At 48.1% G+C, this 14,121-nt stretch overlaps 1 protein-coding gene across 3 annotated transcripts in view; it reads right to left on the bottom strand.

Moving 5' to 3' along the window:
• Positions 1–7,074, bottom strand: part of ABHD12 (abhydrolase domain containing 12) — a 93,666-nt gene extending 86,592 nt beyond the window's left edge. Inside the window, exon 1 of one of the 3 annotated variants that reach the window (XM_030913881.1) lies at positions 6,674–7,074. In XM_030913881.1, coding sequence (XP_030769741.1) covers positions 6,674–6,864 — 191 coding nt within the window. In that variant the 5' untranslated portion in view covers positions 6,865–7,074. The remainder of the gene's footprint in view (positions 1–6,673) is intronic. The other 2 variants (XM_030913882.1, XM_030913883.1) reach the window with 2 other exon arrangements.
• Positions 7,075–14,121: the final 7,047 nt, after the last annotated feature.

Here is a 14,121-nt window from a genome sequence, read left to right as displayed (position 1 = left end):
TTCAAGATCAGCCTGACCAAATGGTGAAACCTCGTCTCTACTAAAAATACAAAAAATTAGCCAGGCATGGTGGCGCGTGCCTGTAATCCCAGCTACCTGGGAGGCTGAGGCAGGAGAATCACTTGAACCTGGGAGGCAGAGGTTGCAGTGAGCCGAGATTGCGCCACTGCCCTCCAGCCTGGGCAACAGAGGGAGACTCTTGTCTCAAAAACAAAAACAAAAAAAAATTAGCCGGGCATGGTGGCAGGCGCCCGTAGTCCCAGCTACTCAGGAGGTTGAGGCAGAAGAATCGCTTGAATCTGGGAGGCAGAGATTGCAGTGAGCCGAGATCATGCCACTGCACTGTAACCTGGGTGACAGAGCGAGACTCTGTCTCAAAAAAAAGAAAAAAAGAAGAAAAAGTCACTCATTTGCCCAGTACCTCCTCACACCAGACACCGTGCAAAGAAAAACTTATCTAGTTCCTCGTCCCAAGGAGTATAGAGTTGACCTATGAATGAGATAAATATTTACCTTTAAAAATTACCTTTCAGCCCAGAATTTAAAAACAAAAAAAAAAACTGGTTTAGGGTTCTTCTTGACCTCCAAAATTGCTCTCATCTGAATTACTTACCAATGTTAAAAAAGTTGGCAATACTACACACACACACAAGCACACACACTAAGACAAAAAAAAATTACATAAACAAACAAAAGGTTGGGTGCACTGGCTCATGCCTTTAATCCCAGTACTTTGGGAGGCTCAGGAAGGTGGATCACTGGAGCGCAGGAGTTCAAGTCCAGTCTGGGCAACATGGCAAAACCCTGTCCATACAAAAAATACAAAAATTAGCTAGGTATGGTGGTGGCTGCCTGTAGTCCCAGCTACTTGTAAGGCTGAGGTGCGAAGATCATTTGACCCTGGGAGGCACAGGCTGCAGTGAGCCATGACTGCACCGCAGCACTCCAGTTTGGGTGTAGAGCCAAACCCGATCTCAAACACAAAACAAAACAAACTAAAAACAAACACCAGCTAGTCTTTTCCAGAAAGACTGGACGATCTGGCCACTCTGGGACCACATTCCTGCCAGGCAGCAACAGGACAGGGTGTGGTAGCTGCTGTCCCCTTCAGACAGAACCTGTTCTCTCCACTTGTCTGATGCCCTCAGCATCCCCCTAATCTCCCAGAACTAAAAAAGATAAATATTTTTTTTGATGGAGCAGAAAATATGTATGTGTGTGTGTTTATATTTTTCCCCACTTCAGTGTATGTATGGATAATAGATATATTATTGACTAGCCTAAATCAAGAGGAAAAAGCAGGCCAGGTGTGGTGGCTCATGCCTGTAATCCCAGCACTTTGGGAGGCCAAGACGGGCACATCACCTGAGGTTGGGAGTTCGAGACCAGCCTGACCAACATGGAAAAACCCTGTCTCTACGAAAAATACAAAATTAGCTGGGTATGGTGTGGCACATACCTGTAATCCCAGCTACTCGGTAGGCTGAGGCAGGAGAATTGCTTGAACCTGGGAGGTGGAGGTTGCAATGAGCCGAGATCATGCCATTGCACTCCAGCCTGGGCAACAAGAGTGAAACTCCATCTCAAAAAAAAAAAAAAGGAGGAAAAACCCTAATTACAAAAAAACAGGGAACAAAACTGGGGAAATGGCCACAGGTACAGAGGAAAAAAGGTGAATTAAATTGATAATTTTATATGAATACATAAACTGCCAAAACTGAAATCAGGACATAGCAAATTTAAACCGGTCAATGACATAGAAGACACTGTAGTAGTTACCGAAGTGCTATATTCTGAAACAGCACTGGCTAGGATGGTGGCTCATGCCTATAATCCCAATACTTTGGGGGACAGAGGTAGAAGCACTGCTTGAAAGAGAAGTTCAAGACTAGCCTAGGCAACGTGGCAAGACCTGTATGTTCCAAAAAAGTTAAATAAATAAATAAATAGAAAGGCACCAGGTTTAGACAGTTTTACAAGAAAATTCCTACCAAATTTTAAACAAATAATTTTAATATTTTGTAAGCTGGCTAAAAGTTTAGAATAAACTGGCAGGGCGCCGTGGCTGACGCCTGTAATCCCAGCACTTTGGGAGGCCAAGGCGGGCAGATCACGAGGTCAGGAGATCGAGACCAACTAAAAAAAACACAAAAAATTAGCCGAGTGGGGTGGCAGGCGCCTATAGTTCCAGTTACTCTGGAAGCTCAGGCAGGAGAATTGCGTGAACCTAGGAGGCAGAGCTTGCAGTGAGCCGAGATCGCGCCACTGCACTCCAGCCTGGGCGACAAAGTGAGACTCTGTCTCAAAATAATAATAATAACAATAAAAATTTAGAATAAAATGTTATATAAGAAACTTTTTATAAAGCTATAGAAAACACTAAAACAACTTGATAAAGGTTGCATAAGAGAAAATTACACACTATTCTCACAGATAATGATGTAAAATTTCTAAATAAAATAACAATTAATAAGCGAGGTGCGGTGGCTCACACCTTATAATCCCAGCACTTTGGGAGGCTGAGGTGGGCAGATTATCTGAAGTCAGTAGATTGAGTCCAGCCTGGTCAACACGGCAAAATCCCATCTCCACTAAAAATACAAAAATTAGCAGTGCATGGTGGCATGCGCCTATCCCGGCTATTCAGCAGGCTGAGGCCGGAGAATTGCTTGAACCTGAGAGGCAGAGGTTGCAGTGACCCAAGATCGCACCACTGCACTCCAGCCTGGGCGACAGAATGAAACCCCGTCTCAAAAAAAAAAAAAAAAAATTAATAAATAGAATCTGACTATACAATAAGAGAGTTTATCCCAGGAATACAATGATGATTCAATAATACAAATCCATTACTATAACTCACTATGTTAACAGACAAAAGAAGAAAATCTCTATTATCATTCCACAGATGTACACTGGCATTTGAGAAAACTCAATTACCAGTTTTTATTTTAAAAACATCAGCAAGGGAGCAGGAACAAAAACAAAAAGCTCCCCACAACATTAGCAACACACCCCAGCATGGCACTTAATGGCAAAAACACTAACAGCATTCTCACTGAAGTCAGGAATGAAACAAGTTACTCAGTGTCATCCCTATTATTTAACTTTGTTCTAGAGATGCAATGCAAACAGAAAAGAAAAAAGAGGTCAGACATGGTGGCTCACGCCTGTAATCCCAACACTTTGGGAGGCCGTGACAGGCAGATCACTTGAAGTCAGGAGCTGGAGACCAGTCTGGTCAACATGGTGAAATGCCATCCCTACTAAAAATACAAAAATTGGCCGGGCGCGGTGGCTCAAGCCTGTAATCCCAGCACTTTGGGAGGCCGAGACGGGCGGATCACGAGGTCAGGAGATCGAGACCATCCTGGCTAACACGGTGAAACCCCGTCTCTACTAAAAATACAAAAAACTAGCCGGGCGTGGTGGCGGGCGCCTGTAGTCCCAGCTACTCGGGAGGCTGAGGCAGGAGAATGGCGGGAACCCGGGAGATGGAGCTTGCAGTGAGCCAAGATTGCGCCACTGCACTCCAGCCTGGGCAACAGAGCGAGACTCCGTCTCAAAAAAAAAAAAAAAAAAAATACAAAAATTAGCCATGCGTGGTGGCATGGGCTTGTAATCCCACCTTCTCAGGAGTCTGAGGCAGGAGAATTTAGGCCTGGCATGGTAGTTCACGCCTAGCACTTTGGGAGACCCAGACAGAAGGATCACTTGAAGCCAGGAATTCAAGACCAGCCTGAGGGGCAACATAGTGAGACTTCAGATCTACCAAAAAAAAAAAAAAAAAAACAAAGAAGATTAACCAGGAATGCATACACACAGCATCTCAGCTACTAGGGAGGCTGATGGGGGAGGATCACCTGAGCCCAGGAGTGGGCCGTGATCTGGACTGCAGTGGGCCATGATCATGCCACTGTGCTCCAGCCTGAGTGATAGAACTGCCTTAAAAAAAATTGTTTAAAAATATTCCAGGCCAGGCACTGTGGCTTATGCCTATAATGCCAGCAATTTCGGAGGCCGAGGCAGGTGGATCACTAGGTCAGGAGTTTGAGACCAGCCTGGTCAACATGGTGAAAACGCATCTCTACTAAAAACACAAAAATTAGCCTGGCTCGGTGGCGGGCGCCTGTAATCCCAGCTACTTGGGAGGCTGAAGCTGGAGAATTGCTTGAACCCGGGAAGTAGAGGCTGTAGTGAGCCAAGATCGCCACTGCACTCCAGCCTGGACGACAGTGCGAGACTCCTTCTCAAAAAAAAAATCCAACCTTTCATCCTACCAAAAAAAACAAGAAGATGAATGGATGATTCAAAATTGGCTAAACACTGAAAACTTAAAGTGATGGATACATGAAGGCTCATTAAATTGTCTTCTCTACTTCCGTGTATGTTGACAATAGAGTTTAAAAAATGTAGAGAAGGATCAAAAGGAGGATCATAAAAGACACAAAGGAGCCGGCTCTGTGGCGCAATGGATAATTTTGTCCAATCAACAAGTATTTTCTAACAACTACTAGGTGCCAGGTACTGGAAATACTTAAGTGGAGAAAACAAAGCTCCTGTTCTCATGGTGCTTCCATTCTGGTTGCGGGGGAGGCAGACAAGCAAAAATTACAATCTCGAGTAAGTGATAATAACGTCTACACGGGTGAGGAGCTGATGGTGGCACAGAGTCTGAGTGAGGAAGAGGAGAAAGTCCAAGGATGTCTGAGAGAGCCAGCCGGGAAGGAAGACAACCAGTAGCTGGCAAATTTGGTCTTCCTTCCCTTTGTTTTGCTTTTTACCCCTAACAGTCTTTTGCTTATCCAAAGGATATGGACACAACTGGAATGCCTCTCTTTGTCCCGACTAGAAAATAAAAATTAATTGGGTCATTTTAATACAGTACATTCTTCAAGGAAGGTGCCAGGTCAGCGCTGTTTCCCCAAATGTCGTGGAAAACAATTTGATTTTTTCTTTTCTTTTTTTTTTTTTGAGACGGAGTTTCGTTCTTGTTGCCCAGGCTGGAGTGCAATGGTGCAATCTCGGCTCTGCGACATCCTGGCTCACCGCAACCTCCGCCTCCCAGATTCAAGTGATCCTCCTGCCTCAGCCTCCCGAGTAGCTGGGATTACAAGCATAGGCGCCACCACGCCCGGCTAATTTCCTATTTTTAGTAGAGAAGGGGTTTCTCCATGTTGGTCAGGCTGATCTGGAACTCCTGACCTCAGATAATCTGCCCCGCCTCGGTCTCCCAGAGTGCTGGCATTACAGGCGTGAGCCACCGCGCCCCGCAATTCGATTTTTTCGAAGGAAGAATTTTCCAATTTATCTAAGCGTTGTGCTATGTCTGTTAATAAAAGTGTATTAAAGTTAAATCATGAGTTTTTAATGCAAATAAATCTTTCCATAGCAAAGAGAACAGATTAGTTTCACAAAAGATATTGATCAGATGCTGGATAATTTTACACCCATAAACACAAAGCTATCAGTCTCTGCCCTTCTGTCAAACCATCGACTTAGAGGTAGGTGTCTATAGTTTAATTTCATGATCTTTTAAGCAATGCAGTTGAAATTCTAATTTTCCTTAGGAGCGATTTGCATAAATATTTTACACTCAAGTGGCCAGCATCAACTAAGGGCATTCCAGATGGTCAAAAAAGAAGCGCTCTGCTACAACGCCCGAGATCACCACAGAGTAACTTCTTCAAACCGCCACGAAATATCAAGGCTTCAAAGCTGCCAGGAATGCTACGTTCTGCAAACAGCCAGATAATCAGGAAACCAGCAGATGGGAGAAGAAATCTGTCCGTATGAAACATGTTCCCATCTCCATCCCAACTCCATCCCAGTTTTGAAAGTGGCTTTATATAAACGCGTTCATCTTCTACCCAAAGGGAGAACACCACTAACCAAACGACCCAGGACTGCAAGGTGATTCCCAAGGAGGCGAACTTGTGCGGACAGATTTCCAGCACCACGAACCACCACCAGGAGAGGGAAGGACAAGCTTCCCTCCGACGGCTGCGATGCTCGAGTCCCTCCTTCCCCTACAACTTGCGGCCCACTGAGCCCTTCCCCAAAGGTCCCGGAATTCTGAGAGACGCACGCCCCCGACCCTAGTCATCTGGGAGAGGCGCCGAGCGCCCAAGGTGCCAGTAAGGCTCCGTGCACGCAGCCCAGCCTGAGGGGCGCCTGCCCGGGCGCTCGGTGCGGGGCCCGATGCAGAGCAGGAAGAGGAGGTCCGAGTGGGCCCCAGCGCTCTCAGGATCTGGCGCCGGCCCCTCTGCCTCATGCCTCTGCTGTGCCTGGCGTCCAGGGATCGCCCAAGGACTCCCCACCCCCTACCCTGCTCTCCCACGCGGGGTCATGACTTCGGGCAGCGCCAAGCCCCTAACGTAAGGGTCCCCAGGGCTTCCCAGGGAAAGGGTCGGGGTGCAAGGCTAGGCTGGGAGTGCCGAGCGCGAGGGCGGGAGGAGAACACAGGGGATCAGGGGCAGGGCAAAGCGCTCCCTCCGCGCCGCCCGGGGAAGGGAGCGGGGGTGGGGCCGCCGCAGGCCAAATGCGGGACACCAGCGCGGACCCGGGCGGCCGCGGATCGGGCGGGCGGCCACCCTGGGTGGGGCTGGGAGGTGCTGGGGCCCCCTGCGGGACGCACCTGAGCAGGTGAGCCCCCCCCCCCTCCGCGAAGCCTCACCTGCCCAGCGCCCGTTTCATTCCCGCGTCGGCTGCGCAGCGCGGCTCGGTCGCCCCCGTGCCCGTCAGGCGCAGGTTCTGCTTCAGGCGGCAGTCGGCGTCCAGCGCCGCGGCGGCCGAGCCGGAGGAGGACGAGCCCGAGGCGGCGCAGCGCTCATGCTCCAAGGCGACCGGCTCGGTCCGCTTCCTCATCCCGCGGCCGACAGGGCCGGCCGCCGACGGCGCCCGCTGGCCTCGCCTGCCGCTTGCGCCGCAATGCCGCTGCTCACAGCCGCCGCCGCTCTCAGTCGCCGCCACCTGGAGCCCGGAGCCCGGAGCCCGGAGCCCAGAACCCGCCGCTCCTCACATCCCAGCCCAGGCCGCGGCGCCGGCTACGAACCAGCGGCGGGGGCCCGCCGGCCACGCCGGCCAATCAGCGCCGGGCTCCCGCTGGCCCTGCCCCCCCGGCCCCACCCCGGCCACCTCTTCCCGGGTTCCTAGGGGCGCGCGCCCAGCATCCTCGGCGCCACCCGCAGCCATCTTGTGGGAGGGTAGGTGAAGCCGCAGCGGCGCGTCATCTGCAGGGCAGGGCTCTGGGCTCCATCCCGAGGCTGCAGCTGCCCTCGCCCGGGCGCTCGCTGTGAGGAGCGCCCCCTCCCTGTCGTGCCCTGGTTCATGACCCGAGAGGGGTGGCCCAGCTAGCCAGACCCGCAAGACGGGGCCCCTCGCACTTCTGCGAACGGAAACCCAGAGGTAGCAAATCGCATTTCCGTTCTGGTGATTCTTAACTCTTCTCACAAGGACTTTACCTTTAAAAGTATGCTTTCCGGTCGTCGATTTTTAATTTGAAGCAAATGGATAAACTCAGTTTTTACTTTTGGGCCGAACATATGAACTGCTTGAAAAATTTACTTTTTAAAAACCTGTATTAGATTTTAGATTTTTATAAAGCAATTAAGACTACCCGATGGGCCGGGCGCGGTGGCTCAAGCCTGTAATCCCAGTACTCTGGGAGGCCAAGCCGGGCGGATCACGAGGTCAGGAGATCGAGACCATCCTGGCTAAAACGGTGAAACCCCGTCTCTACTAAAAAATACAAAAAAACATCTAGCCGGGCGAGGTGCGGGCGCCTGTAGTCCCAGCTACTGGGGAGGCTGAGGCAGGAGAATGGCTTAAACCCGGGAGGCGGAGCTTGCAGTGAGCCGAGATCCGGCCACTGCACTCCAGCCCGGGCGAGAGAGCGAGACTCCGTCTCAAAAAAAAAAAAAAAAAGACTACCTGATGGGACGAAAATCCATTTCAAAGATAAATTCGCCCTTGTGAAACCCAAATTTAGTACTAATTCAACCCATCCTAAAAAGAGAAAAGGAAAGAAAAAAGGGCAGTTTCACAAATTTAGTTTTATAACTTTGGCTTTCCTTAATATGGCATTAATCTTACATATGATCTATAACCGAGAGAGATATTTGCTTACTTATTACAAAGTAACTTTAGAAATTTCAATATTTGTCACTTTGAAAACTATTGGCAATTGGTAATCTAAGATCAATTGGAAATGCATTTAGAAATTCAAAAGCTTTTTATATTACTTTTGTAGTGATACTTTGAAATTGCAATGTAAATTGTAGACCATATTACTAAGTGTTCAGCCTGCATTCATAATTGTGTCAATATCTCTAGATATACTTTTTAAAAACATATTATGGGCTGAGCTCTGTGGCTCATGTGTGTAATCTCAGCACTTTGGGAGGCGGAGGTGGGCGGATCACTTAAGTACAGGAGATGGAAGCCAGACCAGCCTGGCCAGCATGGTGAAATTCAGTCTCTACTAAAAATACAAAAATTAGCTGGGTGTGGTGGCACAAGCCTGGGTGACAGAGCAAGACTGTTTAAAAAAAAAAAAAAAAAAGACTGGGCGAGGTGGCTCACACCTGTAATCCCAGCACTTTGGGAGGCCGAGGCGGGCGGATCACAAGGTCAGGAGATCAAGGCTAACCTGGCCAACATAGTGAAACCCCGTCTCTACTAAAAATACAAAAATTAGCCAGGTGTGGTGGCACAAGCCTATAATCCCAGCTACTTGGGAGGCTGAGGCAGGAGACTCTCTTGAACCTGGGAGGCGGACGTTGCAGTGAGCTGAGATCACGCCATTGCACTCCAGCCTTGGGGACAAAAGCAAACTTCTCTCTCAAAAAAAAAAAAAAGAAAAGAAAAAAGATTAGCTGGGTATGGTGGCACGTGCCTGTATTCCCAGCTACTTGGGAGACTGAGGCAGGAGAATTGCTTGAACCAGGGAGTCGGAGGTTGCCGTGATCCGAAATTGTGCCACTGCACTCCACCCTGGCAACAGAGGGAGACTCTTCTCAAAAACAAACAAACAAATTAGCCGGGTGTGGTGACGCATGCCTGTAATCCCAGCTACTTGGGAGGCTGAGGCAGAAGAATTGCTTGAACCCGGGATGCTGGGATTGGGAGGTTGCAGTGAGCTGAGATCACACAACTGCACTCCAGCCTGGGTGACAGAGCAAGCCTCCATCTCAAAATAAACATACTATGAAATGTAAATGATAAATTCTTTATAGTGATGTAGTAACACATCCTGGAGAGATTGGAAATCTAGGAAATAACTAAAACGTAAAAGAAAAAAAGTTTTGACTCTATCACTCACTTCAATTGAAAACAAACAAAAACAACAACAGCAGGAAGCGGTGGCTCACGCCTGTAATCCCAGCACTTTGGGAGGCCGAGGTGGGCGGATCACAAGGTCAGGAAATCGTGACCATCCTGGCTAACACAGTGAAACCCCGTCTCTACTAACAATATAAAAAATGAGCTGGGCGTGGTGGCCGGCCCCTGTAGTCCCAGCTACATGGGAGGCTGAGGCAGGAGAATGGCGTGAACCCAGGAGGTGGAGTTTGCAGTGAGCCGAGATCGCACCACTGCACTCCAACCTGGGCAACACAGCGAGACTCTGTCTCAGAAAAACCAAGCAAACCAAAAAAAGGAAGGAAGAGCTGGAGAGGAGAAATCTGTACCGGGTATTAAAACTTTCTTACAGGTACAAGGCCCTGCCCACACAGTGCCCAACTCTTGGTGGTTGCCCACATTTGTATCATTGGTCCACACTCCTCCTTGACTCTTAGGCTCCTCATCATCTCTGGTCTGATTTCTGACAACTACTACTTCAATGCTGAGCTCCCAACCCTTCTCCCACCCCCAACTCCATCCATGACCTTTCCCTCTTGGGGAATGGCACTTCTATTCTTGCAATTCCTGGGGCCACAATTCTGCGGTCATCCTTGACTTCTCCTTTCTTGTGCTATAGCATGTCTATCACCAAGCCTTGTCAGCTGTGCTTTCAAAATCTATGAGAGGCCGGGCGCGGTGGCTCAAGCCTGTAATCCCAGCACTTTGGGAGGCCGAGACGGGCGGATCATGAGGTCAGGAGATCGAGACCATCCTGGCTAATACGGTGAAACCCCGTCTCTACTAAAAAATACAAAAAACTAGCCGGGCGACGAGGCGGGCGCCTGTAGTCCCAGCTACTCGGGAGGCTGAGACAGGAGAATGGCGTGAACCTGGGAGGCGGAGCTTGCAGTGAGCTGAGAGCCGGCCACTGCACTCCAGCCTGGGCGGCAGAGCAAGACTCCATCTCAAAAAAAAAAAAAAAAAAAAAAAAAAATCTATGAGAATTTAACCATTAAATTTTACTGCCTCCATGGTCCCCACCCTGGGCCAAACTGCTGTCATCTCTCACCTCCATTATTTGAATAGCCTAACTGGTCTCCTGCCTCCACTTTGTCTCACTTCTGTCCACTTAATTCAGCTGCCACGTAGGATTTTCTTCGTTACAAGGTCTAATTCTGTCATTTATTTGCTCAGAACACTTAAGTGGCTCCCCATCTCACTGAAAACCCAAGGCTTATGAAAGGGTTTAACATGGCCCTCCCTGACTGTAGAGCACCCAATTCTGTCGCTGATCGGAGGTGCCACTTGTAACCTGCATGGACCTAGGGGAACTGAACAAAGAGGGATGAATGCGGGAATAAAAGACAAGAGACAAAAGAGTATATTTGGAAGAAGGGGTTGGGGGCACCTTGCCTCTAGTGGACAAGGGCCTTGAGGTTTACACAGCCCTCCATATTTATTAGGCAAAACAGATAGCGATAAATGGGGGGGGTGATTGTGGGGTAGTAATTGTCGGTCTGCTGTTTGGTTCACAGCAGGCTTGCCAGACTGCATCCTGTAAACAACAGGCGCTAGATTTCTCAGTAGATAACTTCAAGGAGCCCAGCGCCAGGGAGTGAGGCCCTCAGCAAACCTTTTGGTGGCAGGCGCAGTGTGAGTTTGCTCACATCCTGCATTCATGATAAACAGTTTGCTATTTGACCATATAGCCGCCAGTGGAATGCTGAGCTGATCATGATCCCTTAGGCTTTTCAGCTCCCAACATCTCTCCCTTTGTGTTTATGTGTTAATTGAAAGAATGTAAGGCTGTGCTAGAAAGAGAAAAACTAAAAATGCTAAGTAGAGAAGTACTGGAAATCAGAGGCGGCAAGAAACCCCCCCCCCCAATGCTGAAGCAACAAGTTTATGTGGAAAGTCCCTAAATGCGTCACGGCCGTTTGTGGTTTTGCCAAAGGGCGGCAACGGCTGTTTATGATATGGCCGAAGGGTGGGAACCAATGAACAACTGACTCATGTATAACTTTAAATGTCTGTCAGCCAATTGTAAACTTACAACTGTAAAATTCCCCAGATTCTCTGTAACTTGTTTGTGCCGGACTATAAAAACGGCTGAAACCGCGAGCTCGGGGTCTCTCCCTGGGAACTAGTGCCTAGCTGGAGAGAACCGAGTTCAAACTCGAAATAAAGCGAACCCTGCCGCTTGGCTTTGACTCTGGTCTCTGGTGGTTACTTTTGGGACATCGTGGGTCTGGGCATAACAAGGCCAGGCTGGGCAGCTCTCATTCTCTGATTGGCAGTCCATCCGATTTTACAGACTATGAGCAGAAGACAGAGACAAAAACAGCATTATTCCAAGAACTACATATAAGATGTTAATGAGGTGCTTTAGATAGGTCCAAGGGCTGAGGCTTGCCAGGCCTTGCTGGAATTTGGTCCAGTCTTCTAAAGAAGGGTGACATTGGCCGGGCGCGGTGGCTCAAGCCTGTAATTCCAGCACTTTGGGAGGCCGAGACGGGCGGATCACAAGGTCAGGAGATTGAGACCATCCTGGCTAACACGGTGAAACCCTGTCTCTACTAAAAATGCAAAAAAATTAGCCGGGCGTGGTGGCGAGCGCTTGTAGTCCCAGCTGCTTGGGAGGCTGAGGCAGGAGAATGGCGTGAACCCGGGAGGCGGAGCTTGCAGTGAGCCGGGATCGTGCCACTGCACTCCAGCCTGGGCAACAGAGCAAGACTCCGCCTCAAAAAAAAAAAAAAAAAAAAAAAAAAAAAAGAAGGGTGACATTTTTGAGTTTGCTTGTTTAAATCAAGAATTTTGTTTTGTCATTCACCAATATCAAAGGTGATATTGGATGTGAAGGCTACCTGTAAATGAGCTTTCACAAGGTCCCGTGGATACTCACTTTGGTTATATTCTAAGTTGTTTACACAAATATGAATGTGGTTAAAATGAGAATGCAATTGCTGCCGCAACTGCAAGATCTGTACTTGTTCCCCTAACCATAGGACCGTGGATTTTAACATTGCCACTTCAGTTAACTCAGTGTTAATTTTATTCTGAAGTAGCCTCCTTTGGTCAGCTGTGCGTGTCCAGTTCTCCAGGTCCTGAGCTGTTTGAATAGAATTATGCAAAGCTACAGAGGACATCACAACAGAAGTTATTAGTGTGACTAAGGAAACAATAGCTAAAATTATGCCTAAGGCTCTACAGACACGATGAGTAATCTAAGCTAGAAGAAGTTTCACAAAATGCAAAGCAGGTGTAGTAGCCCAAGTCTTGGAAAGATTAACAGGAATCCATAGCCCGGGGATGCGACCCAAAATCATCAAGGTAGAAATACTATGTGTTTGCAATGTGCTATGATTAATGCAGTGATAAAACTGGCAAGATTTACAGGTCAATTGGGTATTGTTTACCTGGAGCTGGTTCTCCTTAACTGCCAAAAAGACATAAGGATTAAAAACAAAAACTGTAAATTGAGTGGTGATATTCTTTACAAATGCAACATTAAGATTGTGTCACTTACTATTGCTATTATTGGAGAGTATTCCAATCCAGATGTTGCCATTCATAAATGGGAGTGCTGCCTTCCATATCATCTCTTGAATTGGTCCTTTCCTCCCTAGATAATGCCACGGAAGAATAGGTGGGCTAAATCCTGTCCCATGCCAAGCAATCTGGGCAGCAGACTGGGATTGGATCCCAGTGTTGTATAAAGAAGAAGCATTAAAAGCTTGCCACCAATGCCAGTGAAGTTTGTGCCATGATTTCTGATTTTCATCTTTTTGATCTAATTGAACTTTAGGTCCCAATCCACAATGTCTCCAGTTGACATAGATTGTTTTCTAGCCAGTGGAGCAAGACACTGGGTCCACGGAGTGGGATAGGAACTATTGAATGGAATCCATTCTGTATAATCAGCACAATTAGGGCAACTGGGCCAGGAAAGGTTGGTTAGCACACCAGTTACATTAATAGAACCAAGACTTAATAAGTACATAATTTTTCCATAGTGACTCAACCATGTTTGAGCTTGAATTGTAAGACAGCTATGGCTGAGCGACGTCTTTGTGGTGATACACAAAGGAAGTACTTCCAGTGGAGCGGTATAATTAATGACATTATTCTGAGAGTCTTAACTGTTCTATGTCAGGGGTAGTTGGGGGTCCTGGAGCCCACACTCCCTGATAATAATAAATCTCAGGAGGAGTGTCGCTCCAAAGTATAGGTCGTACTGCTGGGGGATTGAGAACATATGCACAATGTTTTTGCCTCTGCACAGCGAAAACATACCAAGGGAGGAGACCACCCCTCATATTGTCTTATGCCCAATTTCTGCCTCCAAAGAAAGAAGAAGTAAAAACTAAAAGAAATGAAACCCACAGGCAGACAGCCCGGCGCTGCACCCTGGGCCTGGTAGTTAAAGATCGACCCCTGACCTAATTGGTTCTGTTATGTATAGATCACATTGTATAGGAATGCACTGTGAAAATCCCTATCTTGTTTTGTTCTGATCTAATTACCGGTGCATGCAGCCCCCAGTCACATACCCCCTGCTTGCTCAATCAATCACGACCCTCTCACATGCACCCCCTTAGAGTTGTGAGCCCTTAAAAGGGACAGGAATTGCTTACTCGGGGAGCTCGGCTCTTGAGACAGAAGTCTTGCCAATGCTCCCCGCCGAGTAAACCCCTTCCTTCTTTAACTCCGTGTCTGAAGAGTTTTGTCTGCCGCTCGTCCTGCTACAATACTGCACAGGACACTATGGCTAACATGGCCAAG

Source organism: Rhinopithecus roxellana, chromosome 13 (genome assembly GCF_007565055.1).
Source record: "Rhinopithecus roxellana isolate Shanxi Qingling chromosome 13, ASM756505v1, whole genome shotgun sequence".
NCBI classification, from domain to species: Eukaryota; Metazoa; Chordata; class Mammalia; order Primates; family Cercopithecidae; genus Rhinopithecus; species Rhinopithecus roxellana.
Note: the sequence above shows the minus strand (reverse complement) of the source record. Positions and strands in the feature narration are given on the sequence as shown.